The following is a 27,683-nucleotide window of genomic DNA, read 5'->3' on the forward strand; positions in this document are numbered from 1 at the left end:
CTACATTCTCATCATCTTTCCTTATCAATTTAATACAAGAGGAAGTTAAATAGCAGAGTTGTCATTCACCCTTTTCTTAGGTGGCTGTTACTTTTTCACTCTAATCAAATTACTGTATTGATTTATTTTTTCATTCTAATCATTACCTTCTTGATTAAATTTGCTTAAATGGCTGTAATTATGCACAAACCAGTTTGAACAAAAATTTAAAGAAAAAAGTGCTGGTTGTGTTTCAATCATTTCCCCTTTATACATGGAATTCAGTCTAAATGCAATGCAAGTAATAAATTTTACAATTTTATTCAGACAGAAAAAGTGATCATTAATTCAAAACTGATTTGAATCTAGAGGAAAATCTCTGCTTCTCAGAGATTCTAAACTCAATGCTACAGATCAAAATTGATTTTAAAATGTGGCTGGTTCTGTGTATTTGCCTGATAAATTGTACTTACAGAGTCTCAGCCCAAGGGTATGACTTCCAGATACCTCTCTCAATGATAGAAATAGAGTTCCCATGGAAATCTCTGTGAAAAGATACAGTTCATGTATCACTAAATAAAAATAATGAGTATAAGTCACTTAATCTCATAAAGAACATTTCAACAAAAACTCCATAACAATTTCTAGCTATTAGTTTTCAACTTTGCAATTAAGTAAATTGGTAAAAGAAATGAACACAGAGAGGTTAAGTAACAAAGCATAGTAAGGCCATCTCCAGAATAAATCACTGTTCTTTTCCTATTTATCAAATTTCTTCTTTTCCTCCACTGATTACTCATAGCATTTTCTCTGTACCTAACTTTGAAGTTAGTCTATTTTATAGTTGCCTTTGTATATCATGTCTTGACTAAATTGTAAATTCCTTGAAGGTGTCTTTTCCCTCACGTCTTTGTATACAACAGGTACTTAACAAATTTTTGTTGATTGAATCAATATTAAAATATGTATGAAATTACTATGTATCAGGTAATATCAAAATTTGGATGAAAATCTTTTGGGGAATCTTTTCATGGGTTAGTAGGGTCTAGGGGCAACTGGAGGGTAAAGGAATGGCGAGAAAAGTAGAACTGGTTGGGAAAACTGCACACAAGCAAATTTCTATGATTCTAGGAAACCCATTCTGAGGCTCTTCCTCTTCCATTTTCCTAAATGGAATTTGATTATATTATATTGCATTACATATAAACCAGGGGCAACGGGGGGGGGGGGGGGAGATGGGAATCAGTATTTTTAAATTAACTCCTTAAGCAAATATAAAGGTACTGATAGACACTAAGACACTAAACAATTCCTTATATAATAAAAAAGCTACAGAAAATAAAAACCTCATAATAAAAGGAGATGCCAAGAAGCTTCAAACTTCATATATTTATTAATCACCCATTATGTGGGGAATATTGTACTGGATGCTGGGAAAGATACAAAAATTAGATAAGAGCTCATAATGAAGGAGTCAGATTCATCCCCAATACTATGTCTCAAACTATGACTTGTCTTTTAGACCATTTAGACCAGTTTCTGACTTATGAAGCTTTAGAAACAAGGCCCCTGAAGTATCAGAAGCCAGGGCTTGGAAAACAATTCCTTGTCTGTTTCTAACAGTAATTCTCCAGATCCAGCCCTTTTATCTCCTGGACTCTTCACTATACTCTTGCCTCAAGGAATTTATTCACACTTACTTCAAATCAATTATCTCCTATATGCAGTAGATTCCCAAATCTCTTAGTTGCTGACTTCTCTCCTGAAAAGTCCTATCTCTTAACTAATAATAGATATTTTCACATGAATGTCAGATCACTTCAAACCCAGGGGCAGCTAGGTGGTGTAGAGAGAACTGGCCTTGGAGTCAGGAGGACAGAAGTTCAAATCTGACCTCAGGCAGCTGACACTAGCTGTTTGACCTTGGGGAAAATCACCTAAGCCTCATTGCTTCACATCCAGAGCCATTCTCCAGTTGTACTGATTCCTATCTGGCCCCATGGACCCATATGGTTCTGGAGGAGAAAGTGGGGTTGGTGACTGAGTACAGTCCCCCCTCACTCAAATCCAATTCATGTGCTTGTCTTGGTATCATCTCCTTGATGTCATGGCCTTTGAAAAGCTAGGACAAACATCTTCATCACTTCAAAGTCAATTATATAGAAATAGTCATTTTCTGCTCTTGACATGGACTCTAATTTCCTTATTTCTGTTAAAGATACTATCACTTCCTCTTCAATAATACATTCTGATTCCATTCACAAAAGTCAGAATTAGGATGCTATTGCAAAGATCCAGTATCAGGTGTTAAGAATCTGAAAGTGGATGGGAATGGATTATTTCAGAAATTTTCAAAGGAAAAATCAATAGCACTTAACTTTTTGAATATGAGGAAGGAAAAAAATAAATGACAATTGCCTTCTATTCTCCATACCACACATTGTATCTGGTGTTGCAAAAGACCTTCTAGTTGGATTTCCCTAACTCATTTCTCCATACTTTGGTTCATCCTTTCTACCAAATTATCAGATTGATCTTCCCCAAGTACAGGTTAACCATTAAACTTCATTGGCTCCCTCTTACTTCCAGGTTCAAATAAAAATCCTGTTTAGATTAAAGCTCTTCATAATCTGGCCACTTTCTCTTTCTAGTCTTCTTATACCATTGAATCCTCTACATCTTTTCCCCCTTCTCCCAACACTTTGCTTAAGGAATCTCTACTCTAGGCATTTTCATTAGCTTTTCCCAATGTTTAAAATTATCTTCCTGCTCATGTCTGTTTACTGGTTTCCTTCAAATCTCATCTAAAATCCCAACCTGTAAAAAGTTCTTCCTATTAACTCATTTTAGTGCCTTCTCTTTGATAATTATCTGAAATTTAACCTTGTTTGTACAAAACTGTTTACACATCATCTCCTTTTTAGACTGTGAGCTCCTTGAGAGTTAGGAACCCTTTGTATCCTCAATGTTTAGCACATCTGACAATTAGTACTCAATAGAAAATAATGGATAGAGTGCTGGGTTTGAAGTCAGACTCAAGTTTAAATCTAGTCTCAGAAATTTACTAGCTGTGTGACCTTGGGCATCAGGTTTGCCTCAATAACAACTATATTAAGATAATAGGGGCAGCTAGGTGGGGTAGTGGATAAAGCACCGGCCCTGGAGTCAGGAGTACCTGGGTTCAAATCCAGTCTCAGACACTGAATAATTACCTAGCTGTGTGGCCTTGGGCAAGCCACTTAACCCCGTTTGCCTTGCAAAAACCTAAAAAAAAAAAAAAGATAATAGCACATATTTCACAGAGCTGTTGAAAGAATCCAATGAGAGTTTTGTAAAGTGCTTTGCACAATGTCTGGCACATAGTATGTAATTAATAAGCTTACTGAGTTGTTGGACTCTATGGGTTTTTTATTTTTTAGGTTTTTGCAAGGCAAACGGGGTTAAGTGGCTTGCCCAAGGCCACACAGCCTTAGTATCTGAGGCTGGATTTGAACTCAGGTACTCCTGACTGCAGGGTAGGTGCTCTAATCCACTGTGCCACCCAGTTGCCCTGGACTCTATTGTTTTCCCCAACTATCCCTGTAAGTTTCTCCCTCCCTACCCTGTCTTTGTCTGTATCCCTCATAGTACTGAGCATATATCAATAAATAATTGTGAATGATAGGAGCCACAGGGAAATGTAATTGTTGAGCTAAGCAAGTACAAAGATGTCTGGATACAATTAATGAATAGTTTGAAGTAAATTATGAGAAAAAACAGACCTGTGGAAAGGAAAAAGGAAAGTAATATGGTTAAGATGGAATTTTATGCTTTGGAGAAAATAGAAATGAAAAATGTAAAAGAGAAAAAAAGAAGCACAGGGAAGGCCATGGAACAGAAGAAATGGGTAAAGGAGAAGAATGGGGATAAAGTTTTGTGAATGAGAGGAATGGGAGGATGGGACAAGAATTCAGAAAACTGTAGTGTACTGCATTGAGCAGAACAGGCCTCACAGGTAAAAGAAGGTGATGTTGGGGGCCTTGGGTCCTGGGCCTGGCACACTGTGAAGGCGGTGTTCAGGACTGAGACCAGTACAGGAGAGTTTCCCAGCTTTGCAAGTACAAGGGCCCAAGCACAGAGAGTTGGTTTTCTGGAAGCTCTTCTGTAACACTAAAGATGATGGTTTTGTGGTATGAGCCTGGTATCTTGACACCATGAAGACTGAAGGTGATGGAAAGTTGTTTAGATGCGTAATTGGAGACTGGACTGGAACGTGCTTTAGCTCTGGAGTTGGAAGCAAGACTTTGGTCATCTTTGGAGTTGAACAACAAAGCTTTGTTGCCTTTGGAGGTGGTTTTGGGATTGGAGATAGAGGGACAGTAAATTTTGGAGTAGAAATTAGAATCTGACTTTGTGTCTGAGGTATAGGAGGTTGGATTAGAGTTCGGGTGGGCACTGAAGCCTGAGGAGGTGGGCTTGGAGCTTTATCAGAGATAAGAGAGAGAGGCAGAAGTGGGGTTGGAATTTGAATATGCTCCACAGCTGGAACCAGAGTCTGAGATGATAGTAAAATCTGAGCAGGAACCAATAGCACAGCTATTGTCTGAGGTATCACTGGAAGAGTCAGGGTTGGAGCTGCAGGGTACATCACAGGTGCAGCTGAAGCCCGAGACAACTTGGAAACTTGGGTGGGCATCAAGTTCACAGTTAGATTCTGGGGCAATACTGGAAGCAGGGTTGGAGGTGTATATGGGTACTTCTTGAATGTAGCCAGAGGCAGAAATGATACTGAAGTTTGGATAGATATTAAGGATGGAGTAAGAGGCTGAATCAATTGGAAAGTCTGAATGGGCACTAAAGTTGTGTGGAGAGAACTAGGTGATGGTGTTAAAGTTTGTGTGGGCACCAGGGATGAAATCAGAAAGGACATCAGAGCTTGATCTGGCACCAAGGAGGCAGCTATTTGAAGTGTTATTGAATCTTGAACTCCCACAGAGATTTCAGCTGATGTGTGAGGTACTGTAGATGCTAAGGCTGGCACCAAGGATGTAGCTGGTGTTTGAGGTAGTGTAGAGACTGAGGCTGGCACCAAGGCTGTAGCTGGTGTTTGAGATACTGTAGAGGCTGAAGTTGACACCAGGGATGTAGTTGGTGTTTGAAGCACTGTAGAAGCTGAGGTTGGCCCCAAGGATGTAGCTGATGTTTGAAGTACTGTAGAGGCTGAGACTGGCACCAGGGATGTAGCTGGTGTTTGAGGTGCTAATGGAGCTGGGGTAAACACCAAGGAGGACGCAGCCCGGGTTTGAAATGCTGTTAAAGCTGAGAAGGGTGTAAAGATCACCGGTTGTAGGGTCAGAGTCAATTCTGGAGGCAAGATAGGAGCTCTGGTGGCCACCGGAGGAGGAAGGCTATGAGACGTTCTCTTAGCCGGGCGGGAGATCGGCATTGGCACTGGATCTGGAGGGAGAGTAGGCTTGAGAGAAGCCAGAATGTCAGACACTTTCGGGAGCATGTCCAAAGCATGGGACAGAATCGCAGACGTAGTGACCATTTTGCCCTGTCCCAGAACCTTAGCTCGCACGGCGGCCGCAAGCACCGCCTGCGCCTGGGCCCGGCCCGCAGGCTGGGCCTGGCGGCCACTCGGCTCCCCAATCTCAGAAGTCACCCTTTCGGCTCCAGATAATCCTAGCGCGGAGAGACGAGGCCGAGCGGCCAGCGAGAGCAGCACAAAGAGCCAGAGCGGGGGCAGGGGCCGCCCCGACATGCGGAGGCTCCCTGATGCGGGCCCACCCAGGCCGAGGGGCCTTTCCCTACCCAGCGGACAGACCGGCACCGTTAGAGAGCCCGCCCCGTTGCCCGGCAACAGCCTCATCCCTCTCCACAAGCCCCGCCCCCGGCAGAACTCGGAGGAAATCCTTAATCTTTTATTTGGTCAATGAGGGCTGGGTGGAGGGGTAAGGGGGCAAACCTTGTCCTTGGCACCTGATGGGTAGTGGATGACCCTCTCTACGTCACACATTCCTAGTAAGAGCGGTGGGGGGGGTTAACTCACCCCAAATTCCTTACTTCAGTGGAGGCACAGGTCAGTTTCAGTCCTCCCTGCAAAAGGGTGGTGGGGCAGCAACCTTCACCTCCCTCTCCAGCACTGATCTAAAACAAACCTAAACAGGTAAAGGTTCTCTGTCTACTTTTCTGTGCCCCTTCAACCTCATCCTGCTGCCATGATCACAGGGGTAGTGGGAGTGGTGATGGGGGGTGGAGATAAACTAGGATGCAAGAGTCAGTTATAAACCCATCCATTCCTAGTGAAACCCCAGGGTAGGTCCGGGCATGTTCTGCCCAGCTAGTAGAAGGAATGGCAAATTTGCTTCTAACTGCAGTTTGAGAACTCTTCATCGAGGCTGAAATCAGAGAGACATTCTTCTTCTCCTTGGTAGGACTGATTCCAAGAAACATCACTGACCTTAAAGAAAAAAAGAGTGAAATTGTACTTGTAAAAAATTAGAACCACAGATCTAGAATTGGAGGGGGTCTTAAAGGTCTTGCCTCTGTTCTTGTCCCTTCATTTTACAGGTAAGAAAACTGAGGCCTAGAGCACTAGAGCATTAGAACTAGAATTCTGGTTCTTTAGGTTGAGCACTTTTCACCCTATTGTATTGTTTAGAGAGGGTTAGAAATATAGACAGACAGACACACACACACACACACACCAGAATATCATATTTATAAAATTGTCATATTCTCTCCATATTCATCAGCCTCATGATTTTGCTGTCCTGTAGCATTAATTCCTTAAATGCAGACTAGAATATACTAATAATGCAGAGAAGTTAAGATGGGACCTTTAAAATTTCAGCACTAATACAAATACAGTAAGGTATGGCTTCTCTTTCTATTTTTTACTAATAATATAGATGGATTTTTCCATATAAAATCCTAGAGTGGAAGGGCCTTAGAAGTTACATATCAGTCTATTAGATGAAATCCCTGCTTCAATCCTCTTTACAGTTTGACTATCTAGTCCCTGGTTCAAACACCTGTGATGTGAAACTCCTCACTACTTTACTGTTGTCCAGAAATGGCCATTTTAGAAATTTTTTTTTATTACATATCATTCTAAAACCCATATATTTTAGTATTAGGAAGGCAAAGTATTTACAGTCAATGTTAACTCTTTTTTTCCTTAGAATTTCTGTGCAAATTATCTTCATTAAGCCCTGATCTCTGTTGAAGTCTAAAGTCTTGGTTACTGGTCATATTTATGCTGAATAAAAAACAAATTTACTAAAACTATGTGGCAAATTTTTTCAAGCAGCAAAAAAATAAAAAAATAAAAACAAACCAAAAGACTCAGTCACCTCATCCAGCTTCCCAGTTGTGGGAAATGATAAAATTCAACTCCCAAATAGTTCCTCAAAAGGATACAAGAACAAAGTATGTGTGTGTGTGTGTGTGTGTGTGTGTGTGTGTGTGTGTGTGTACAATATCTGTTTAATTGATAGAGAGATAGTAGTCCTGGAATCAGGAAGCTTGAAGTTAGTCCTTTCTCTGAATCAAACTGGCTCTGTGACCTGAACCCTTGTGGTATATGATCTCTCAGTGGAAAAGGCAACTTTCTAATATAAATTTTAGAAAAAAGGGTCTAAGTTGCAATGGTAGAGGGAACTTTCTTCCTGGAAGATCTTTCAACTTGTGAGATTACAATCATAGGATTATAGAGGTAGAGCTGGAAGAGACCTGAGAAGCCATTGAGTTTGACCATATTTTACAGATGAGGAAACAGAGGCTCAGAAAGGTTCCATGTCTTGCCTAGGATCACAGAGGTAAGTATCTAAGATCAGATTTGAAACCATGGCTTTCATGTTGCCTCTCTTGACAAACAAATAAAGCAGCTCACAATACACATCCAAATAGAACCAGAAGATGTGTTTCCTTTGGTAATTGCATGCCTATTTAGGATTTCTAGAAGCTTCAGAGTCTAGGAAACGTAATTCATTTGGCAGTACAACTATCTTTTTAAAAAATTTTTATTTAAGGCAACGGAGTTAAGTGACTTGCCCAAGTTCACACAGCTAGGGAATTTAAGTGTCTGAGGCTGGATTTGAACTCAGATCCTCTTGACTCCAGGACCAGTGCTCTATCCACTGCACCACCTAGCTGCCCCCTCAGTTATTTCCCAGGAAAGAAAATGATCCCTCTTTTATGCCTACAACTGTAAGAACCCATGAGATATTCTTATCATGTATCCTGAACTTCACTTACGAGAAACTTCAGCTGTAATTCCCAGGTTAGGGAGAAATTCTGATTGCAGATTTCCTGGAGAAGCTGTATCTGGAGGGATTCAGAGTTAGGAAACCAGCTCTCCATCACTCTTGAGTCTGAGCTACAGGAGAAGCAACAATTTATCCTATAATTCTAAAGCAGTTCCAAAGTTAAGATTTTAAACCTGGGACTCTTTCCCTTGGCTGCAATGCCCTCATCCCCACCTCCTCACTTCAGATGGAGGAATTATTTGGAACTCAGGAAGCACTGAAGCCTGAATTTTCACATACTTGAATCAAGTCCTTGAATTCTTCTGTTGCAGAATCTTCTTCTTCAGTGGATCTGTATTCCACAGCTACTTTACCACTCTCTGCAATATAGTTAAAGATTCAAGTCAGAATTGTTTAGACAATAGAAATTACTCCTTCCTCAGTATCCTCAATATAACACATAACTATTGGACATTAAGTATCTTTAATTTCTAAAAATAAATGACCTTTAAAAGGTCTTTCAGTCTTATCACCATCATCATCATTATCTAAATTCCAGTATTAGATGCTATACAAAGAACTACCCTGGTGACAGAAGGAGGAACAGATTGTGAGAGAGCTTAGAGGAAACACATTTTTCTTTGAGCTCGTTTTATGGTGTATCAAAAAGAATCATGAAAGAACTTCATGGGATGTATGATTCTCTTGTTTTTCAGTGTTAATGATGGGCTCAAGGATTAGTATATAGAATTGCCACTTATACACTAACGCCTAATGTAAAGGATGAGGAGAAAGAGAAATTCTATGAAGAATGAATTAAAATACATTTTCACACTGAGTAACTTCAATACAAAATAGGCAAATGGTAAATTTAGTATATTTATGGTAAATTTTTTTTAAAAAGGGTGGGGTGGAGTATAGTAAAGGAATTCATGTTGAACAATACAGTTGAGAATTAATAAATCATAGGGAAGTAAAGATTCTAGACAATTATGGAAATCTTACCTCTCAATATAATGAGATATTGTGCTCAGTTCTTTTCACTATATTTTAGGAAGTAAATTGATAAGGTGGAGAGGCAGGATGGTGCAATGGGTAAAACCCTGGATTTAAGGTTAAAGAATCTGAGTTGAAATTAACTGGGATCAATTATCTCATTTATTAAATAAAAGTGGGACTAGGTAGTCACTCAGGTCCCTTTCAAGCTCTAGATCCATAGTCAATCATTCAAAGGAGGGTGGAAATAATTACCTAGCTGTGTGGCCTTGGGCAAGCCACTTAACCCTGTTTGCCTTGCAAAAAAAAAAAAACCTAAAAAAAAAAGGAGGGTGGAAAACCTTGAGTTCATGTCAAAGGAGGGAATCATGTCATTGATGGTACAAACCAAGGCAGTTTTGGCTTGGACAAATGATAATCCAGGGTAGACATAATAATGATGTTTATATATTTGAAGGAGATATCACATGAATTAGACTTTTCTATTTGGTCCTAGAGGTCAGAAATAGAAGGAACTACTTGAGATTGAGCTGAATTTAGAAGTAAACTAGGAATCATAAGAGGCAGCAGTGAGGGAGAACTACTTTCTAGACAAGGAGCCTGGAACCCCTGCCTGGGTTTACTCAAAAGCCAGGAGATAGCTGTATGTAAGGAAAAGAAGGATGGTTTAGTTGGACCAAAAGAATACATGAAAAGTAGGTCTGTATGATAGGTTGAAATCAGTAGTGAAAGGTTTTAAATGTTAAAGAGGAGTCTGAATTTAATCCTTCAAGTAACAGGATGCTGTTTATTAATGTTCACATCAATGGAATGAACCATATATCTGATTTAGGAAAATCATTTTGGCATGTGTACAGAGATTTGATTGGTATGAGAAGGGATCTAAGCCTGGGAAAGTAAATAGTCCAGGCAAGAGGTGATGGGAGCTTATGGTGGTGACTATATGAGTAGAAAGAAGGGAATGGATTTGAAAGAAGTTTGTAGATGTAGAATCAATAAGACTTGGCAATTGAATGGATATGTGAGACAAGCTATAGTGAGGAAAATGAGATGACTCCAAGGATGTGAAGGTAGGTGGCTGGAAAACTGGTGGCATTTAGATAGAAACAGGGAAATCATAGAAGTATAGGTTTGGGTGAAAAACAAAAGTTCTATTTGAGTCATGTTTCATTTGATTAAGATCATTAAGATCATTAAGATTAAAATGTCCAAAAGATAGTTGATGATGCATAATTGTAACTCAAAAGAGATGAAAACTCGACATGTCTGTATAAGTTAATGAGGTCATCAAGGACATAAAGAGAAGACCTATGACAGCCTTAGGGTATAATCACGGGTAGGAGGTATGCTGTGCATGATGATACAGCAACAAAGTCTGAGAATTGGATCAGACAAGTAGTCAATCAAGAGAAAACCGTTATAAAAACTCCAAGAAAACAACCAGGAGGAGAAAGGATAAAATGATACAAGGTCAGAAGGATGAGAACTGAGAAACTAAGAAAGCAGAATTTGCTTTAAGAGAGCCTTGGTAACTTTGTAGGCAACAACTTCAGCTGAATGATAAGATCAGACATCAGAATGCAGTATATGACAGGTGACTGGAAATACCAGAAAGCTTGATAGGAAAAGGTTGGGTTTTTTTTTAAGGATGAGGGACACCCTGGAATTGCAGTTCGTAGAGAATGAACCAGTAGACTGAAGATTAGAGAGGGAAGGGATAATTGTAATGACAATTTGCTAGAGGCAATTGAAAGGAAGATCAATGGTACACAGATAAGGACTGGTCTTACAGAGGAAAAAGGATCTTTTTTCAGAAGCTAGAGGAAAGGAGATAATGTGGGATTATGCTAAGGACTTTTCAAATGTAAAGGAGAGAAAAGGGTTTTATTTTCTGAGATTATGAGTTTTTCTAAAAGGATGAAGGACAGGGGAGTGTGAGAGGATTAAAGAGAGAAAGAAAAAGTTTGAAATAGGTACTTTGGGGAATATGATAGATAATCAGCAAAGAGTAAAAGGAAGGATATGAAGAGATGGAATGAATATTGGATCACATTAGATATCCGGATCATGGAAGTGGTACGCTTGGGAGTAAAGTTTATCAAGGGTGTAGTCATTCCTGTGTATGGCGGAGCTGAATATGAGAGATGGAAAGTTTGAGGAACTGGAAGACCAGGGAATAGAAGGAAATATTGACATGTATATATTGAAGTCCCTGGGTATAAGGACAGGAATTGGAGTAGGGAGGAAGATTGGGAGAAAGGGACTGAATAACTTGGGAACCAGGAGATATGTGTCACCAGGATCTGGACTGGGTAATATATTTAGAGTGAATCTCAAAGTAGAGATTGTAGAGTGATGGTAGGAGAGGCAGCATCTGGGGGTGGCAAGAGTTGTATTCCAACACTCCTTCTAGAACTCAAATGTGTTGGGGCATGAAAGAAGGTACAAAGGATCACTACCTTCGTGGCAAAAGCCAGAATTGCATGACCACAAAATGATGTAATGTGAACAAGAGGAAAAGGTATAAAATGAAGAGAAGGGTTGAGTTTTGGGGGTTTTTTTTTTAAGTCATGTTTTTATTTATTTATTTATTTGTTCTCTTTTTGTACAAATAATGTTTTTTTATACATTAATAAAATATTCTTGTTTAAGAGTAAACAGAATACCCCCTCCCCCCACAAAATATAGACTCACTTGAGTGATAAAGTAAAGGGGAGAGAAAAAAATTAAGATAAAAAAATAGTAATGATTGTAGGAATGGCCAGGTGGTGCAATGGACGGAGCACCAGCCCTGGAGCCAGGAGCATCGGCCCATATCCGGCCCCATACACCCAACAATCACCCAGCTGTGTGACATGCAAGCCACCCCAACCCCAATGCCCTGCAAAAACCAAAAAAAGGGGAAAAAAAAGACCCAAAATAAAATAAAATAGTAATAATAGTAGGGGTGGCTGGGTGGCGGACAGAGCATTGGCCCTTGAGCCAGGAGCACCTGGGTCTGAATCTAGTCTCAGACACCCAAGGATCAACCTGCTATGTGGCCCCAGGCAGGCCACCCAGCCTCATTTGCCCTGCACCCCCCCCCCCCAAATAATAATAATAATCAAAAATGTGCTTCTGTCTTTGTTCCAACACCAACCAACAACTCTGTCGCGGGTACATCACATTCTTTTTTTTTTTTTTAGGTTTTTTTGTAAGGCAAAATGGGGTTAAGTGGCTTTCCCAAGGCCACACAGCTAGCTAATTATTAAGTGTCTGAGACCGGATTTGAACCCAGGTACTCCTGACTTCAGGGCCCGTGCTTTATCCACTATGCCACCTAGCCGCCCCCAATATCACATTCTTTATGGTAAGTCCATCGCAAGTTACTTCCATATTTTTCCACCATTGCCATTGCTGATTGCAACTCCCTCCCTTCGTATTTCTCCACTACCATGTACTATATTTTCTCCTTTCACTCTGACTCTGCTGTAGGGTAGCTGAGTGGCGCAGCAGACAGATCCCTGGTCCTGGGGCCAATAGGCCCCAAGCCCCCCTACCACCCCTTAGGCCCAGCATCCACCTGGCCCTATGGTCCTGGACAGGCCAGCCAATCCCAACCCCTTGATAGAAGTAAAAAGGAAAATGTGTTATATCTGACCACTCTCCCCCCATGGTCCATCCTCTCCTCCATCACTCACATCCCGCCTTCCCCCTGTCCCCCCACTTCTTACTCCAGATGCCTATACCCCATGGAGTATATATGCTGTTTCCTCTCCTAGCCACCTCTGATGACAGCAAAGGTTCCTTCATTCCCCCTTACTTTCCCCCCTTCCATATCATTGCAATAGCTCATTGTAATAAAGAAAAAACTTATTATATGAGATATCTTGGCCTATTCCCCCTCTCGTTTTTCTTTCTCCCATCACATTTCCCTTTTTTTTCTATTGACTCCATTTTTACACATTTTATCTTCAAATTCAGCTTTCTCCTGTGCTTCAACTATAAAAGCTCCCTCTACCTGCTCTATTAACTGAGAAGGTTCATATGAGTATTATCAGTGTCATTTTTCTATACAGGAATACATGCAGTTCATCATCAAGTCCCTCATATTTCCCCCCTCTCCTCCAATCTCCATGCTTCACCTGAGTCCTGTATCTGAAGATCAAACCTTCTGTTCAGCTCTGGCCATTCCAACAGGAACATTTGAAATTCCCCTGGTTCATTGAAAGTCCATCTTTTTCCCCTGGAAGAGGACATTCAGCCTTGTTGGGTAGTTGATTCTCGGTTACATTCTAATCTCCTTTACCTTCCGGTATATTATATTCCAAGCCCTATGAGCTTTTAATGTAGTTGCTGCTAAGTCCTGTGTGATCCTGACTGCAGCTCCACAATATCTGAATTGTGTCCTTCTGGCTGCTTGTAATATTTTCTCTTTGACTTGCAAGTTCTGGAACTTGGCTATAATATTCCTGGGGGTTAGGTTTTTTGGGATCTCTTTCTGGGGGGGTTTGGTGGATTATCTCCATTTCTATTTTGCCCTCTGCTTCTAGGATATCAGGGAAATTTTCCTGTAGTAATTCTTTGAAAATGATGTCAAGGCTCTTTTCCTGATCATGACTTTCAGGTATTCCAATAATTTTTAAATTATCTTTCCTAAGTCTGTTTTCCATATCAGTTGTTTTTTCAATGAGATCTTTCATATTTTCTTCTAATTTTTCATTTTTTTGGTTTTGAAGTAATGAATTCTGGTTTCTCGTAAATTCAGTCTCCCTGAGTTCCATTCTTTGTCTGAAGGATTTGTTATCCTCAGAGAGTTTTCTTATCTCTTTTTCCATCTGGTCAATTTTGCTTTTTAAAGCATTCTTCTCCTCCATAAGTTTTTGAACTGTTTTATCCATTTGACCTAAGCTGGTTTTTAGCATGCTATTTTCTTCAGCATTTTTTTGGATTTCCTTGACTAGGCTACTGACTTCATTTTCATGTTTTTCCTGCATCTCTCTCATTTCTTTTCCCAGTTTTTCTTCTAACTCCCTCATTTGATTTTCAAAGTCTGTCATAACCTGAGCCCAATTTCTGTTTTTCTTGGAGTCTTTAGATGCAGGAGCTTGTGCTTCCTCATCTTCAGACTGAGTATTTTGATCCTTCTTGGGCTCATATGCAAAATATTTCTCAATGGTCTTCCTCTAGTTTCTCTGCTTGCTCATTTTCCCAGCCTGAGCCTGGTTTTGGGGTGCTTCCTGAGCTTTTGGGACACTCCCACAAGGGTCTCAGTGTATGAGGCTCTTTCCTCCCTCCTGGTCTGTGAATGACCATAAGCGCCCCCCTCTGCCATGGGGCTGAGGTGAAGGGGGCCCTGCTGTTCTATGGGGGGGCCTAGACTGCGATCAGGATCTGAATTTGGTCAGAGCCTCAGAGTCATCGAGGACAGAGCTCTGCAGTCTCTCTTCACTCCCCTCCCTAGGTTCAATGGGCTCATACCCTGGGGGCTCCTGCTTACCAGGTCCACCTGCTTCTGCTTCCTGGATCTGGGCTGCAGAAAGACCACTTGCTTGCTGTGTGCCCTGAGGGCTGTACTTCATGTGCTCACTCCTGCAGAGGTCCCCCAGCTGTTCCCCCAGGTTGTGCCCAGTGCTCCCTGGGGTGTAGCTCAGGAGACCCCCCCGCTGCTGTGAGCCGAGGTTCCCAGCATCCTGGGGCTGCCTCCGGGAGGCTGAAGTTCTTTCGCCACCCCTCTGGCAGGCCACCCCTCCGACCCCAGGGAGCAGAGCCTTTCTGCTCTTTTCCAGGTTCCCTTGAGTAGGAGAACTGCCTCATTGGGTCCCTCTGTGGGTTCTGTCTCTCGAAAGTTTAGTTAGAATCCTTAGTTTCAAAGTTTTATGAGAGAGCTTCTAAGAGACGTTGCTCTCTTGTAGTCATCTTGGCTCCGCCCCCCAGTTTTGGTTTTTTTTTAAGCTGATGAAATATGAAATGAGAGATGTGCTAGGCATCAGAATCAGAAAGACTTTCATTCAAGTCTCACCTCTGACACATACTCTCTGTGAGTGTATGGACAAGTCACTTAATCTCCTGGTATCCCAGGCAAATACCTAAGAATATACTTTATATCAGTGGAGAGATTTCTCAAGTTCTAAAACTAAGTTTTCTCTTTTGATGAAATAAAAGAGTGCATAGTTAGTAATTATAACTGTGAAAGTGAATGGGATAAACTAACTCATGAAACAGAAATGAATAGCAGAGTGGTTTAAAACCAAAATCCAACAATATGTTATTTACAAGAAACACACAGAATAAAGGTAAGGATTCTGCTGGAGCAGAATCTGTTGTGTCTGCTGACACAAAAAAAGCAAGGGTAGCACTCATGATCTCAGACAAGCAAAAGCAAAAATAGACCTAATTAAATGAAATAAGGAAATTATATTTTGCCAAAAGGTAACATAATAAAACAAATGAAAAGGGTAAAATTCACTACCAATGAAGAAGAAATGAAAGCAATTACTAGAAATTATTTTGCTCAATTATATACCAATAAATCTGACAATCTAAGTGAAATGGATGAATATTTACAAAATTATAAATTGTCTGGATTAATAGAAGAGGAAATAGAATACTTAACCTTGTCTTAGAAAAATAATTTGAAGAGATCATCAATGAGTCTACTAAAAACATTTTTAGGATTTGATGGATTCATATGAATTTTACTAAACATTTAAAGAATAATGAATTCCAATACTAAAGAAAGGGTTATTTGGAAACTTTTGGAAAAATAGGCAATATGGTGCTGATACCTAAACCAGGAAGAGGAAAAAGAAAAAGAAACTATAGACCAATTTCCCTAAGAATATCTATGCAAAAACTTTAAATAAAATACAAGCACGATTAAAGCAATATATCACATTAATAAATAATTCCTAGCTCCTAGAGTTGTTGTGAGGATCAAATGAGATAATTTTTTTTTTTAGGTTTTTGTTAGACAATGGGGTTAAGTGACTTGCCCAAGGCCACACAGTTAGGTAATTATTACTCAGGTACTCCTGACTTCAGGGACAGTTCTCTATCTACTGCGCCCCCTAGCCACCCCCAAATGAGATGATCTTAAAGTGATTAGAATAGGGTCTGGAACATAGTATTATATACAAGTTAGCTACTATCATCATCATCATCATCATCATCATCATCATCATCATCATCATTATTATTATTACCCCCCCCAGAGGCATTTCAATTAATTTGTGATTTCATTTATATTGCTATTTCTTCTCCCAATTCAGATCTGAACCTAGCCATGTCAGATCAGGATGAATTTGTAGACAAAAGTATTTTATATCTAAAATTTACAAAGTACCTAGCACTGTATTGAGAAGAGAAAGTGATGGTCAGCCCTCTTTAATTCTCATGAAAGCTGTGTAAAGCCCTTAATCCACCAGTCTGACTGAGCCACTCCCAGGTTCACTATAGAGGGGGATGCCCCTTACTTATAGAAAAATATACAAACTTCATACTTCAATAGTAAAAGTTCTTTGCAATCTAGCATCTGCTAATGTTTTCCAGTATACAACTCCATTTCATAAATTCTAGCTCAAAGAGCTACCTCATTGCTCATTCCTCAAATTCCACTCATTTCCCATTTCTGGATCTATGTATTCCTTTAACCCTACACTGCTTTTCCTCATTCCTTTCAGTTCCCAGTCACAAGTACCCTTTAAATTTTAAGCCATATGTCATCTCCCATGGAAAAACTTTTCCAATTTTCTTTGTTGTTAATATTCTCTTCTTCAAATTGTTATATATACATAGGTATGTCTTTATAGCTTGTGACCCCCTAAGAGTGGAAAGTATAAATTCCTTGAGAACAGAGACTGTTTTCCACTGTCTTTATATGTCCAGTACCTAACGCAGGGTCTTGTGCTGACAAGATCCAGACAGAAAGGAGAACATTCCCCCCAAACTTTGGGAGTGCCCTAGGTTCCTGGGCTGAATACCCTTCTCCCTTGATGCTCTCAGACATTTTAACAGCTCCAGGGGTTCAGTGATTCCTATAATGATGATTCTCAGATCTTTATATGTTGACCTAGCCTGTCTCCTGAGCTCTAGGTCCATATGACCATCTGCTGAACAATTAGTTTTGGGTTCATTAGACATTTTTAATCCAACATATCCAAAATGAATTCCTCCCAAACCTATCACTCTATGAATTTTCCTATTCTTTTTTTTCTGCAAATGAATTAAAATAATCACCTGTCACTTGGATAACTGCTATAGCTTCCTAATTGGTATCCCTACCATAATTTTTCCCCTCTCCAATCTACTTTTTACAAAGCAGCAAAAGTGATCTCTATTTTGCAATCTGGCTCCAATCTTTCCTTCTAGCATATAATACATGACTTGCCTTCATATTCTCCTTGTTCTAGTCAAACTGGCCTTCCTGTTTTTTCTTACATTCAACAATCCATTTTCTACCTCTGTTTTTTGCTGAAACTGTTTTCTGTATCTTGAATGCATTCCTTTTCTCACTTCTTTGAACCCTTAATTTTCTTTTTTAGGGTTTTTTTTTTGCAAGGCAGTGGGGTTAAGTGGCTTGCCCAAGGCCACACAGCTAGGTAAGTATTAAGTGTCTGACACCAGATTTGAACCCAGATTCTCTTGACTCCAGGGCTGGTGCTTTATCTGCTGCACCACCTAGCCACCCCGAACCCTTAATTTTCTTCAAAGATTAACTCAAATAACATCTCCTATATAAGGTCCTTCAGTTGCAATTGCTGTCCCCTCAAAACTATCTTATATTTACTTTGTATAGATTTCTCTGTGCACATGTCTCCCTGATTCTATTTAAACTTTTGAGGGCAGAAACTTGTCTTTTAAGTATATGTTTCTCCAGCTCCTAGTACAGTGTCTGGAACATAGTAGACACTGAATAAATATTCAATGATTAATTTGTTTCTCCATCTAGAAGCTAGCAGTTAGATGGCACAGTAGAAAGAGCATTGGGCCTGGAGTCAGTCATATTTGGTTTCAAATACCAGCTGCGTAACCTGGACAAGTCACTTAAGCCTGTTTGCCTCAGCTTCCTCATCTGTAAAATGATCTAGGGAAGGAAATGGCAAACCACTCTAGCATCTTTGCCAAGAAAATGCCAAATGCAGTCACAAAAGAGTTAGTCACAAAGACTGAAACAACTGAACAATAACCACAAATAACAAATTCAGAGATCTCCTGGATCAGTGGTATCAAACTTGAATAGACCTGAAGGCCACCAATATTTTTCTTTTTTTAAATGTTTTCTTTCACAACATGACAAATATGGAAACATGTTTTGCATGATTACACATATATAAAATACATGAAATTAGTTACTGTCTCAGAGAGTGATGAGGGTAGGGAGGGAAGAGAATTTAGAACTCAAAATTTTAAAGAATATTTGTTAAAAATTGTTTTTATATGTAATTGGGGAAAATGTAATTAATAGATTAAAAAAAAGAAATGCAGGCCACCAAAGCTTATATAAGTATCCCAGTACATTGACTTAGAAAATCACATATTAATATTATCTATAATCTACTGTATTATCATTGGTTTTGTTAAAAATTTCCAAATTTAATTTTAATATGGTTTGGGCACAAACCAGAGTATTGTAGGTCATGTATCTGACATTTCTAAACTATACAAACCCTCTCATTTAACAAGTGAAAAACTGAAACACAGTGAAAGGTTAAGTGACTTGTTATAGGGTCAGAGAGATAAGTAAGTGGCATAGTCAGGATTTGAACTTAGATTCTGACTCAAAATCCTATGCCCTTCCCATTATACCACACTCCTCCCTCTAGTAGTCCTTGGGCTGATGTACTTAAAGGCTGATGAAGTCTTACCTAAAACCACCAACAGCAATTTTTGAAATGCATCTGATAAAGCTTTCTGAATGGCCAGCTTCTGAGTTTTCTTCTTTTTCATAAGAAACTCTAATGGATCTAGACAAACAAAAATTATATTAAATTGGAAGTGTAATGACTATAAAATATTTATGCTCAAAATAAGAGTTAGATAACAAAATAAAACAACAACTTTCAGTATCGTTTAAACCTTAAATTTAAAAATAAAGGTCAGTAAGAGAGTGTGACTCATTTGCTTCCTGTTGTGGGTATATTTCTGGAAAACCAAAAAATATACTTTTACTCTACACATACTATAAAAATGTTGCTAGGGTTACTGAAAGGACAATAGAAGATGCTCCTAAGCCCTTCAAACTGTGAAATTAACTTCTAACCTAGAAGATTCCAAAGCCTTTTTGTTAAAAGATGGTATTGTAGAACAGGAAAGAGTTGTTAGTGACATAGTGATAGCCAACATTAGCTTCTATTTCTTGGGTATGATCGTCAATTATACTTTTTATCTTAACTTAAAGTCCTAAATTTCAGGGTAGAGAAGACAACTTTGTACTGTAGTACTGCAGTACTGTAGGTACTAAATAAAGCAGTCTTCCACTACTACACTTATTTTACAGTTTTCTTTCAATTTCTAACAAAGTTAGCAAAATTAATAAGAAAATTAAGTTTAGATTTTTATAAACCTAACATGTTGAGTCAATAAAGACTGCTATAAATCTACATATATATGATTCATTAATTTAAAGGTGGAAGGGAATTTAAAAGCCCTGAGTCTACCTCCTTCACTTTACAGATGAGGAAACCGAGGTCCTAGGAGGATAAATTCTTGCCCAAAGTCATATGGCTTATATGTGAAATAGACAGAATATGAACCTGGGTGTTCTGATGCTCAAACCAGTCTTCTTTCCACTGTATGCTTTTAAAATGCTCACCAGAAGCTTCAAGAAAAATATTACTTTCTTTATTAGGATCATAGGTAGGTCTAGCTCATTACATTTTTTAAGGTGTGGGAGAGAATGAAGACAGCAGGAGAAAACTTTGTTTATCCCAAAGGCAGGCAATAACCAGTAATACTCCAGAGACCCTTTGCAGGAGATCACAATACCCTATTTGGGACAAGTAAGTTCACAGATTCATAACATATAATAATTAGACAGGACTCTAAAGGTAATTTAGTACAACCTGTATACCAACAGAAATTCCCTCAACAACATTTCCAGTAAGTGGTCACTAGCCTCCTCTTGAAGAAATTATGGGACAGGGAATCTACTATTTCCTGAGGCAGCTTGATAGTAAGTTTTTCATTTTATCAAGACTAAATCTACTTCTCTAAAACTTCCCCCTACTGAACTCAGGTTTCTGCCTCTATGATCAAGCAAGTCTTGTTTTTTTCCACTGATGGCATAATGTTTGGAAACAGACCTTCTTGATGCTCCATGTATTCTTCTGCAATGCCAGTACCACGACTTTGACATTCATAGGCTGGCAACACCACTTCTAAAGCACAGAAGTATGTCATACTTTGTCTCGTAGACAACTTGGCTGGACTTGTGTCTTCCTTGTGTCTGAAGTCAGAAACTTTCTGCAACTATAAAATTTTCAAATTCTGAGTAAAGGGATCTTAATGTTGACATAATTTTTAATGTTTTAAGTCTTAAGTAACAATTTCAGCTAAGACCCATGGCACAATGTATCTGAATTCAAACTAAAGGGTTTTTTTTTGAGGTTTTTGCAAGGCAAATGGGGTTAAATGGCTTGCCCAAGGCTACACAGCTAGGTAATTATTAAGTGTCTGAGACCAGATTTGAACTCAGGTACTCCTGACTCCAGGTCGTGTTCAATCCAATGAGCCACCTAGCTGCCCCCAAACTAGAGTTTTCAATGGAAATGCTGACAAGGGTAATCAACTCAACTTACAAGGCAAATGAAATATTAATACTAATATTAATAATATCATATGTCCTTTTTCAAAGAAGACCACCATGGCATTAGGAAGGTGATGTCATGACAAGCACATGAATTGGATTTGAGTGAGGGGGGGCTGTGCTCACTTTCTCCCCCAGAGTCATCTGGGTCCAGTGACCAGATATGAAACAGGAGGACTGGAGATGGCCCTGGATGTGAGGCAAACAGGGTTAAGTGATATGCCCAGGGTCACACAGTTAGTATAAATGGCAAGTATCTGGGGTTGGATTTGAACTCCTATTCTCCTGAATCCAAGGCCATTGCTCTATCCACTGTGCAACCTAGCTGTCTTAAATAAGATAGAAAGCAGTAACAAAAGAGATAATCTCCAAATACTTTCTCTGAGCAGTCTATAATCTTTTTATGAAAGATTCAGGCATATAATCTGATATTTTCCTCTTTCAAGACCAGATAGTCTGACCTCTAATACCATTCTAGTTCAATCTAGAATTTGAAGGCAGACCTTGACCTTGGCCTGTCAAATAAAAATCTACAGAGTTTACCATGATGATTCGTTTTGACCATCCATTGAAACCTAAGTAGTAATTGGCCAGTTCTTGGCATTTGAAGCTGCTGAGTGGATAGATAGGATACTGATGCATCTTGCGTCCAGTACAAAGACGAACCTGATGAAACAAGAAAACGGATCACAAAACTAAGTACTTAATAGATATGTGACAGCAACTGCCTTTCTGGAGATCAGTTATGCTGGAATGCTTGGTCTGTACAATGGTCTCTACAATTAATCGGAATTATTTCTGATTTCTTATTCAGAATTCAAGTAGAATCAAAGCAAATTTTTACTCTGGAGGCCTAAGGCTTTTATATAGAACATGCTTTCCTCAAACAATTCTGAGTTGGTTAATGTATCGTTACCTCCTTTTATAGATAAGTAATTTCAATTTGAATATCCTCTTGAGTAAGGATAATTCAGAGAAAAAAGTCTATAAACCCACAAAACAGTCAATTATATTAGGATGAAAATAGTTTTTTAAAACAAACTAGGATTATGGAATTCAAAGTTGGAAGAAAGCATTCAGTTCAATCCTCTCATTTTACAGATTGAGGAAATTGATATTCAAAGAAGTGAAGCACCCTTCCTATAGTCTCATAACTATTAATTACTAGAGAAGGAGTCAGACTTGGATTTTCTGCCACTAAGTCCTGTGCTCTATACAAAACCAAGGCAAGTAATTGCTGCTTTCCCCTCAATAGCTACTGGAAGATGGTCTGAGGTGCAGGAAAAACACAATGAAGCACAGCAAGGATCAGCAAACTTTCATGAGGGATGCCAAGTTGTTAAAAGAACTCAGTTTTATTGGGAGATGTCCAAAGAATCTATCACACATTTTGTTAATAGAAATTCATAAAGGCTAACATGTCTCCCTATTATGAGGCAAATATCTCTCTCTTTTTTTTTAAGGTTTTTGCAAGGCAAATGGGGTTAAGTGGTTTGCCCAAGGCCACACAGCTAGGTAATTAATAAGTGTCTGAGACCGGATTCGAACCCAGGTACTCCTGACTCCAGGACCAGTGCTTTATCCACTGCGCCACCTAGCTGCCCCGGAAAATATCTCTTTAAAAGGTTTAATTACATTGCTCTCTCATTTCTCGACATGAATTTTGGAGATGTTTTAATTAAAATAGATCATATAAATGCTGGCCTTTGTCTTGAAGAAGTGTCAGGTAACCTCCTTAGCTGGTGACCAGTGGTGGTGATGGAGATAAAGGAAGATTGGAAATAGTGAATCAAGAGGCATTTGTCAATAAGGCCCTCAGAATAATTTTCTATAGCCATGCCTAATTTAATTTCCTATTTTTACCAGTAATTTAAAAATTACTTTTGGTTTAAATGATCAGCCTAAGTGTCATTGATTAGATAGTAAAATAACTAGAGGAAATCCTCTAGGATAATAAGTATAAACTCTGTAGAAGATTTGTGGAAAGAAACATGGATGAGTAGCCATCTATAGCTGGAGGGTGTACTCACACCCAAGAAATCATGGTTCCTTTGAAAACTCCCTTTAAATATAAACTAGTATTTTTAAATAGGGGTTAGTTTGAAAGAGAATCTAGTTCAAATTTATGCCAATGACTTGCAGGCAATATTTGAAGACAATGATTCTCAGCCAGATGGTATAGAGAAACCTTTCAAATATTTACATTCACAATTGCCTACTGGTAAATGTCTGGGTTAAATCTAACAAAAAATTGCAGATTATAACTTTGCATGTTTTAATGATAGAGGCTCAACAAGCTAAGTTAAGGCACTACTGCCTAGTGGCTACAGAGTAGGCCTTGGAGTTTGTTTTGATTTGTTTTGTTTTGTTTTTTAGGTTTTTGCAAGGCAAATGGGGTTAAGTGGCTTGCCCAAGGCCACACAGCTAGGTAATTATTAAGTGTCTGAGACCAGATTTGAACCCAGGGACTCCTGACTCCAGGGCCTGTGCTTTATCCACTATGACACCTAGCTGCCCTTAGGCCTTGGAGTTTGACTAAAGGATCAGCTAAATGAATTTAGGGTAGGCACTTAAGCTGAGTGACCCCAGGCATCTTTCCAAGACTATAAATTGCAGAATAGTTTACAATCTGAACACATAAGGGAGTTTCTGGATTAAAAAGAAAACCACTAATATACTATTGCGCTAACCAACAAAACTGCTATTTTTGTAAAGGCTAAAAAATGAAGAAAGGAAAGATAAATTACAGAAAAGGTTGAAAAAAAATCGCTTAGTAGGTTAGATTTGGAGTCAAAGAACCTGGGTCACATTCTAGCTCTGCCACTTACAAGCTGTGTAATTTTGAAAAAGTCATTGATTTCCCTGGGCCTGTTTCAAGGTTAAATGCCTAGGGCCACAGAGCTAGTAAATAGTAGATTTGGGACTCCATTGATCTCTTTATTATATCAACACTGAAGGCCCAAGGGTTCTACTTGTGATATGATAAACAAAGTTTTTGGAGAGAGGACTATATGCTAAACAAAGTGGAAAATCTAAGCCTTCATATTACAGGTGGGAAAGAGGCAGTGGGTGAGGAAGTTGGAAACCATAAAGACAAGAAAGACCTAGTAATAGACTCAAGCAAAAGGTGTCATCTGGCACCATATTAATGAGGGTATAAGGCATATGCTTTCAGGAAGATAGATTATAGTTGATTTTTAGTCATCTCCTCTGGAATTAGGATCCATATTTTTGGCAGTTTAATAGAAAATAAAGCATTTTTAATATTGTACATATCAAGAGGAAATGGACAAATTCTATTGTATTCCCCTAGTAGAAAAATAAGCAGACTTTTGTCTTGGGGGTTTTTTATGTTTGCTTTCTATATAATATGTAGAAAGGAGCAGTTTGGTAGCACAGTAGATAGAGCACCAGACCTGGAGTAGGAAGACCTGAGTTCAAATCTATCCTCAGCAAGTTTGTGGTGGCTCCAGATGAGGTGAAGCTGGTGACTTAGCACAGCACACCCTTATTCAAATCCAATTCACTTGCATGTCATGGTTATCACTTCCCTGGTATCATCATCTTTTTTTTTTTTTAAGGTTTTTGCAAGGCAATGGGGTTAAGTGGCTTGCCTAAGGCCACACAACTAGGCAATTATTAAGTTTCTAATTAAGTGTCTGCCAGCCCCATCATCTTCAAGAATGAAGAACCAGGGCAGCTAGGTGGTTCAGTGGATAGAGCACTGGCTCTATCAGGAGGATCTGAGTTCAAATACGACTTCAGACACCTAATAATTGCCTAGCTGTGTGACCTTGGACAAGTCCTTTAACCCCATTGCCTTGGGTAAAAAAAATTAAAAAAAAAGAATGAAGAACCATCACCAACAGCAATATGAAAAATAAACCCTTGGGCCTTTGGTGTTGATACAGTAAAGAGATCACTGGAGTCCCAAATCTACTAGTTACTAGCTCTGTGGCCTTACACAGGCATTTAATGTTAAGTCTCAGTTTCCTCATCTACAAAATAAGGCTGAGGTTAGCTATCATTCCCATCTTCTGTTTTATATAATTTGAATGTGAATTTACACTAGAGTTAGACATACTCACCCTGCAACATTCATCCATTTGCAAGTTTATGAGTTCTACAATTTTTCTACCACCCTCCCTTCCCTCTTCCTTCCTCATGGTAGCAATCTGGTAAAAGTTGTACAAACACAATCATGTTTTACATACTTTCATATTATGCACATTGTGAGAGAGAAATTAGAAGAATGGAAAAAACCATGAGAAAGAAATAAAAAACATAAAGGAGGTATTAAAAAGTGACCATAGAAGACAGACTCACTTTGACAGGAGATTTCTGAAACAGTTCTTTCTTATCACATGCCTTTTGGGCTCTGTTGGCATCTCTTGATGAATAGAACTTGACGATGGCATAGAAGCCAGGAGTAACATCTGGAGCATTTGGAAAGACACGGATTGAATAGAGAAGACCAAACTCAGAGAACACTGTGAAAAGAGAATGCTGTGGGACAGGCCCACAGGAAATCATGAAATCTTTAGGCCAGAAAATCCTTAAGTTAAAGCCATTACTCATGCAATCCATATCCCCAAATCTACATTCAGTCTTTAGACTCTGAAAACGTCCCACTTTCCCTACTCTTCCCAACTCCCTGAACTAAAATATATTTTCAGAATCTTTAGCTTCATTCAAGGCTTGGCTCAGGGGCCACCTTCAATGGGAAACCTTCTCTGATTCCCCATGGTGATCATTGCTCTTCCCCTCAGGTTGTTAATTTACTTCTCTGTTGTGGTATATATTCTCCTCCAGAAGTGAGGTCAAAGCTCAGGAGGTCAGGGGCTGCTTTTTCTTTTTTGGACATAGGATCGTAGTTCTAGAACCAGAAGGGCCCCCGAAGGAGATATAGTTCAGCTCCCTTCCTCCTCATTTTACAAATGAAGAAACTGAGGTCCAGGGTCATTAAATGACTTTGCCAAGCTAAGCAGCCTGGTGGTGCGGCGGACAGAGGGCCGGGCTGGAGTCAGGAAGACCCGAGTTCTAGTCCAGCTTCAGATGCCTCTCTGGGCAAGGGTCTTAACTTGCCGGCCTCAGTTTCCTTAAGTGTAAAGCGGGGAGAATGAGGACGCCTAGCCGGGACTTTTGTGAGGGTCAAACCCTGTAAAGCACTAGCAGAGCAAGCCAAGTCCAAGGTCGCTCGGGCTGGGAGGGCCGTGGGCGGGGTCTGTTTCCAGCCCCTGGGCGCGGTGGAGGTCAAGGGCGCGGTGGAGGTCAAGGGCGCGGCGGAGGTCAAGGGCGCCCCTTTGCGTCTTTGGGCAGGGACAGCAGTGAGGCGCGGTGAAAAGCGGGGCTCCGCAGTTGAAGATGAGATTGGTCGGCAATCGGCCCTTGCAGCCCCCTCCCACTACGGATCTGCAGCAGGGGCAGAAGCGGCGGGAAACGAGGCGAGGCACGGGGAGAGCTGGGGAAACTGAGGCAAGGGACCCGGATGTAGGGGCCATGCGCAGGGCCGGCGGCCTCCCTCCCTCCTCGAAGCACCAAGCCTGGCTCACTTGTAGGGCCTCGGCCTCGGGCCCGGGACTCAGGTCCCACACAAACAGCGTCTTGTCAGAGCCCGAAGGTACAGTGAAGCTCAGCACTTCGGCCATTCCCGCCCGCAGACTGCGCCTGCGTCGCCTGGGCGGGGCGGGGTCTGGGGTGGGGGTGCGCACTGCCCAGACTGCGCCTGCGCGGCCTGCGGGGGGCGGGAGCGGGAGCTCTCCGGCCCGCACCTGCGCAGTCAGCCACCCGCCAAGTCTGACCGAGAGGAAGGCGCGAGTGTGTTACCCGGCATGCATTTGTGCCAGCGCCTCCGCGGGTCCCGGACTGAAGCCCCGCCCCCCCGGGGCCCTGACTGACCCGCGGCCCAGACTGCCTCATATTATCCCGTGAGTCAGGTGAAGCCCACGGACTCTTCGGAGTGACGTTTTTAATGTCAAGTTGAATACGAAGGATTACAGAAGAAACCAATGAGATTCGAAATACTGTTATTAAAAAAAACTCCATTCAGTAAATATTTAGGGGCTACTCCACCTGGCACAGTGCAAGTGGGGGTGCCCCCTCTCCAGACTCTCCCGGTCTGGGCTGGAGAACGCGTGCAAACCTCTTCCTTTCTTTCTTTTGATGGTATGTATTTAATTTTTTATAGTATGTATTTAGTACATACTATATGTATTTGTGATTTTTTGCTTTATTGACTTTTTTAGCATTTATACAGTACTTTAAAGATTTTATTTATTTTGAGTTTTGCAATTGTCCCCCTAATCTTAATTCCCTCCCACCCCCACAGAAGGTAATTTGTCAGTCTTTACATTGTTTCCATGGTATACACTGATTCAAATTGAGTGTAATGAGAGAGAAATCATATCCTTAAGGAAGAAACATAAAGTATAAGAGATAGCAAGATCAGACAGTAAGATATCAGCTTTTTCCTAAATTTAAGGTAATAGTCCTTGGTCTTTGTTCAAACTCCACAGTGGTTCCTCTGGATACAGATGGTGTTCTCCATCACAGACAGCCCCAAATTGTCCCTGGTGGAATGCACAAGTCCATCAAGGTGGATCATCACCCCATGTTGCTGTTAGGGTGTACAGTGTTTTTCTGGTTCTGCTCATCTCACTCAGCATCAGTTCATGTAAATCCTTCCAGGCTTC

General features: G+C 40.1%; 2 protein-coding genes across 5 annotated transcripts in view; both read right to left on the minus strand.

Moving 5' to 3' along the window:
• LOC141513992 (leucine-rich repeat-containing protein 37A2-like) overlaps positions 1–5,835 on the minus strand; it is a 62,644-nt gene extending 56,809 nt beyond the window's left edge. For all 3 annotated transcript variants that reach the window (XM_074224383.1, XM_074224382.1, XM_074224381.1), the window contains exons 1-2: positions 3,972–5,835; positions 453–524 (exon numbers count right to left, since the gene is read on the minus strand). In XM_074224383.1, the coding sequence (XP_074080484.1) occupies positions 453–524; positions 3,972–5,830 (1,931 nt within the window). In that variant the 5' untranslated portion in view covers positions 5,831–5,835. The remainder of the gene's footprint in view (positions 1–452; positions 525–3,971) is intronic.
• A 486-nt stretch (positions 5,836–6,321) lies between these two features.
• Positions 6,322–26,667, minus strand: RDM1 (RAD52 motif containing 1). Of its 2 annotated transcripts, XM_074224384.1 has the most exons (7): positions 26,544–26,667; positions 25,318–25,497; positions 21,535–21,657; positions 20,489–20,654; positions 19,052–19,150; positions 8,511–8,590; positions 6,322–6,421 (listed from the first exon to the last, which is right to left on the minus strand). In XM_074224384.1, exons 1-7 carry the CDS (start codon positions 26,637–26,639, stop codon positions 6,329–6,331), a joined length of 837 nt encoding a protein of 278 aa, XP_074080485.1. In that variant the 5' UTR covers positions 26,640–26,667; the 3' UTR covers positions 6,322–6,328. The 2 variants fall into 2 exon arrangements, with proteins under 2 accessions (XP_074080485.1, XP_074080486.1); XM_074224385.1 differs by lacking the exon at positions 21,535–21,657.
• Positions 26,668–27,683: the final 1,016 nt, after the last annotated feature.

The sequence above is a fragment of the Macrotis lagotis genome, chromosome 2 (genome assembly GCF_037893015.1).
Source record: "Macrotis lagotis isolate mMagLag1 chromosome 2, bilby.v1.9.chrom.fasta, whole genome shotgun sequence".
Taxonomy (NCBI): domain Eukaryota; kingdom Metazoa; phylum Chordata; class Mammalia; order Peramelemorphia; family Peramelidae; genus Macrotis; species Macrotis lagotis.

Coding starts and splice junctions, on each gene's coding strand:
- RDM1 (XM_074224384.1), bottom strand. CDS start 26,639: ATGGCCGAAGTGCTGAGCTTCACTGTACCTTCGGGCTCTGACAAGACG. Junction 19,151..20,488: donor ATACATGGAGCATCAAGAAG/GTCTGTTTCCAA, acceptor TTGTTTGTCTAG/ATCCATTAGAGTTTCTTATG. Junction 6,422..8,510: donor AATTCAAGGACTTGATTCAA/GTATGTGAAAAT, acceptor TTTTTCTTTAAG/GTCAGTGATGTTTCTTGGAA.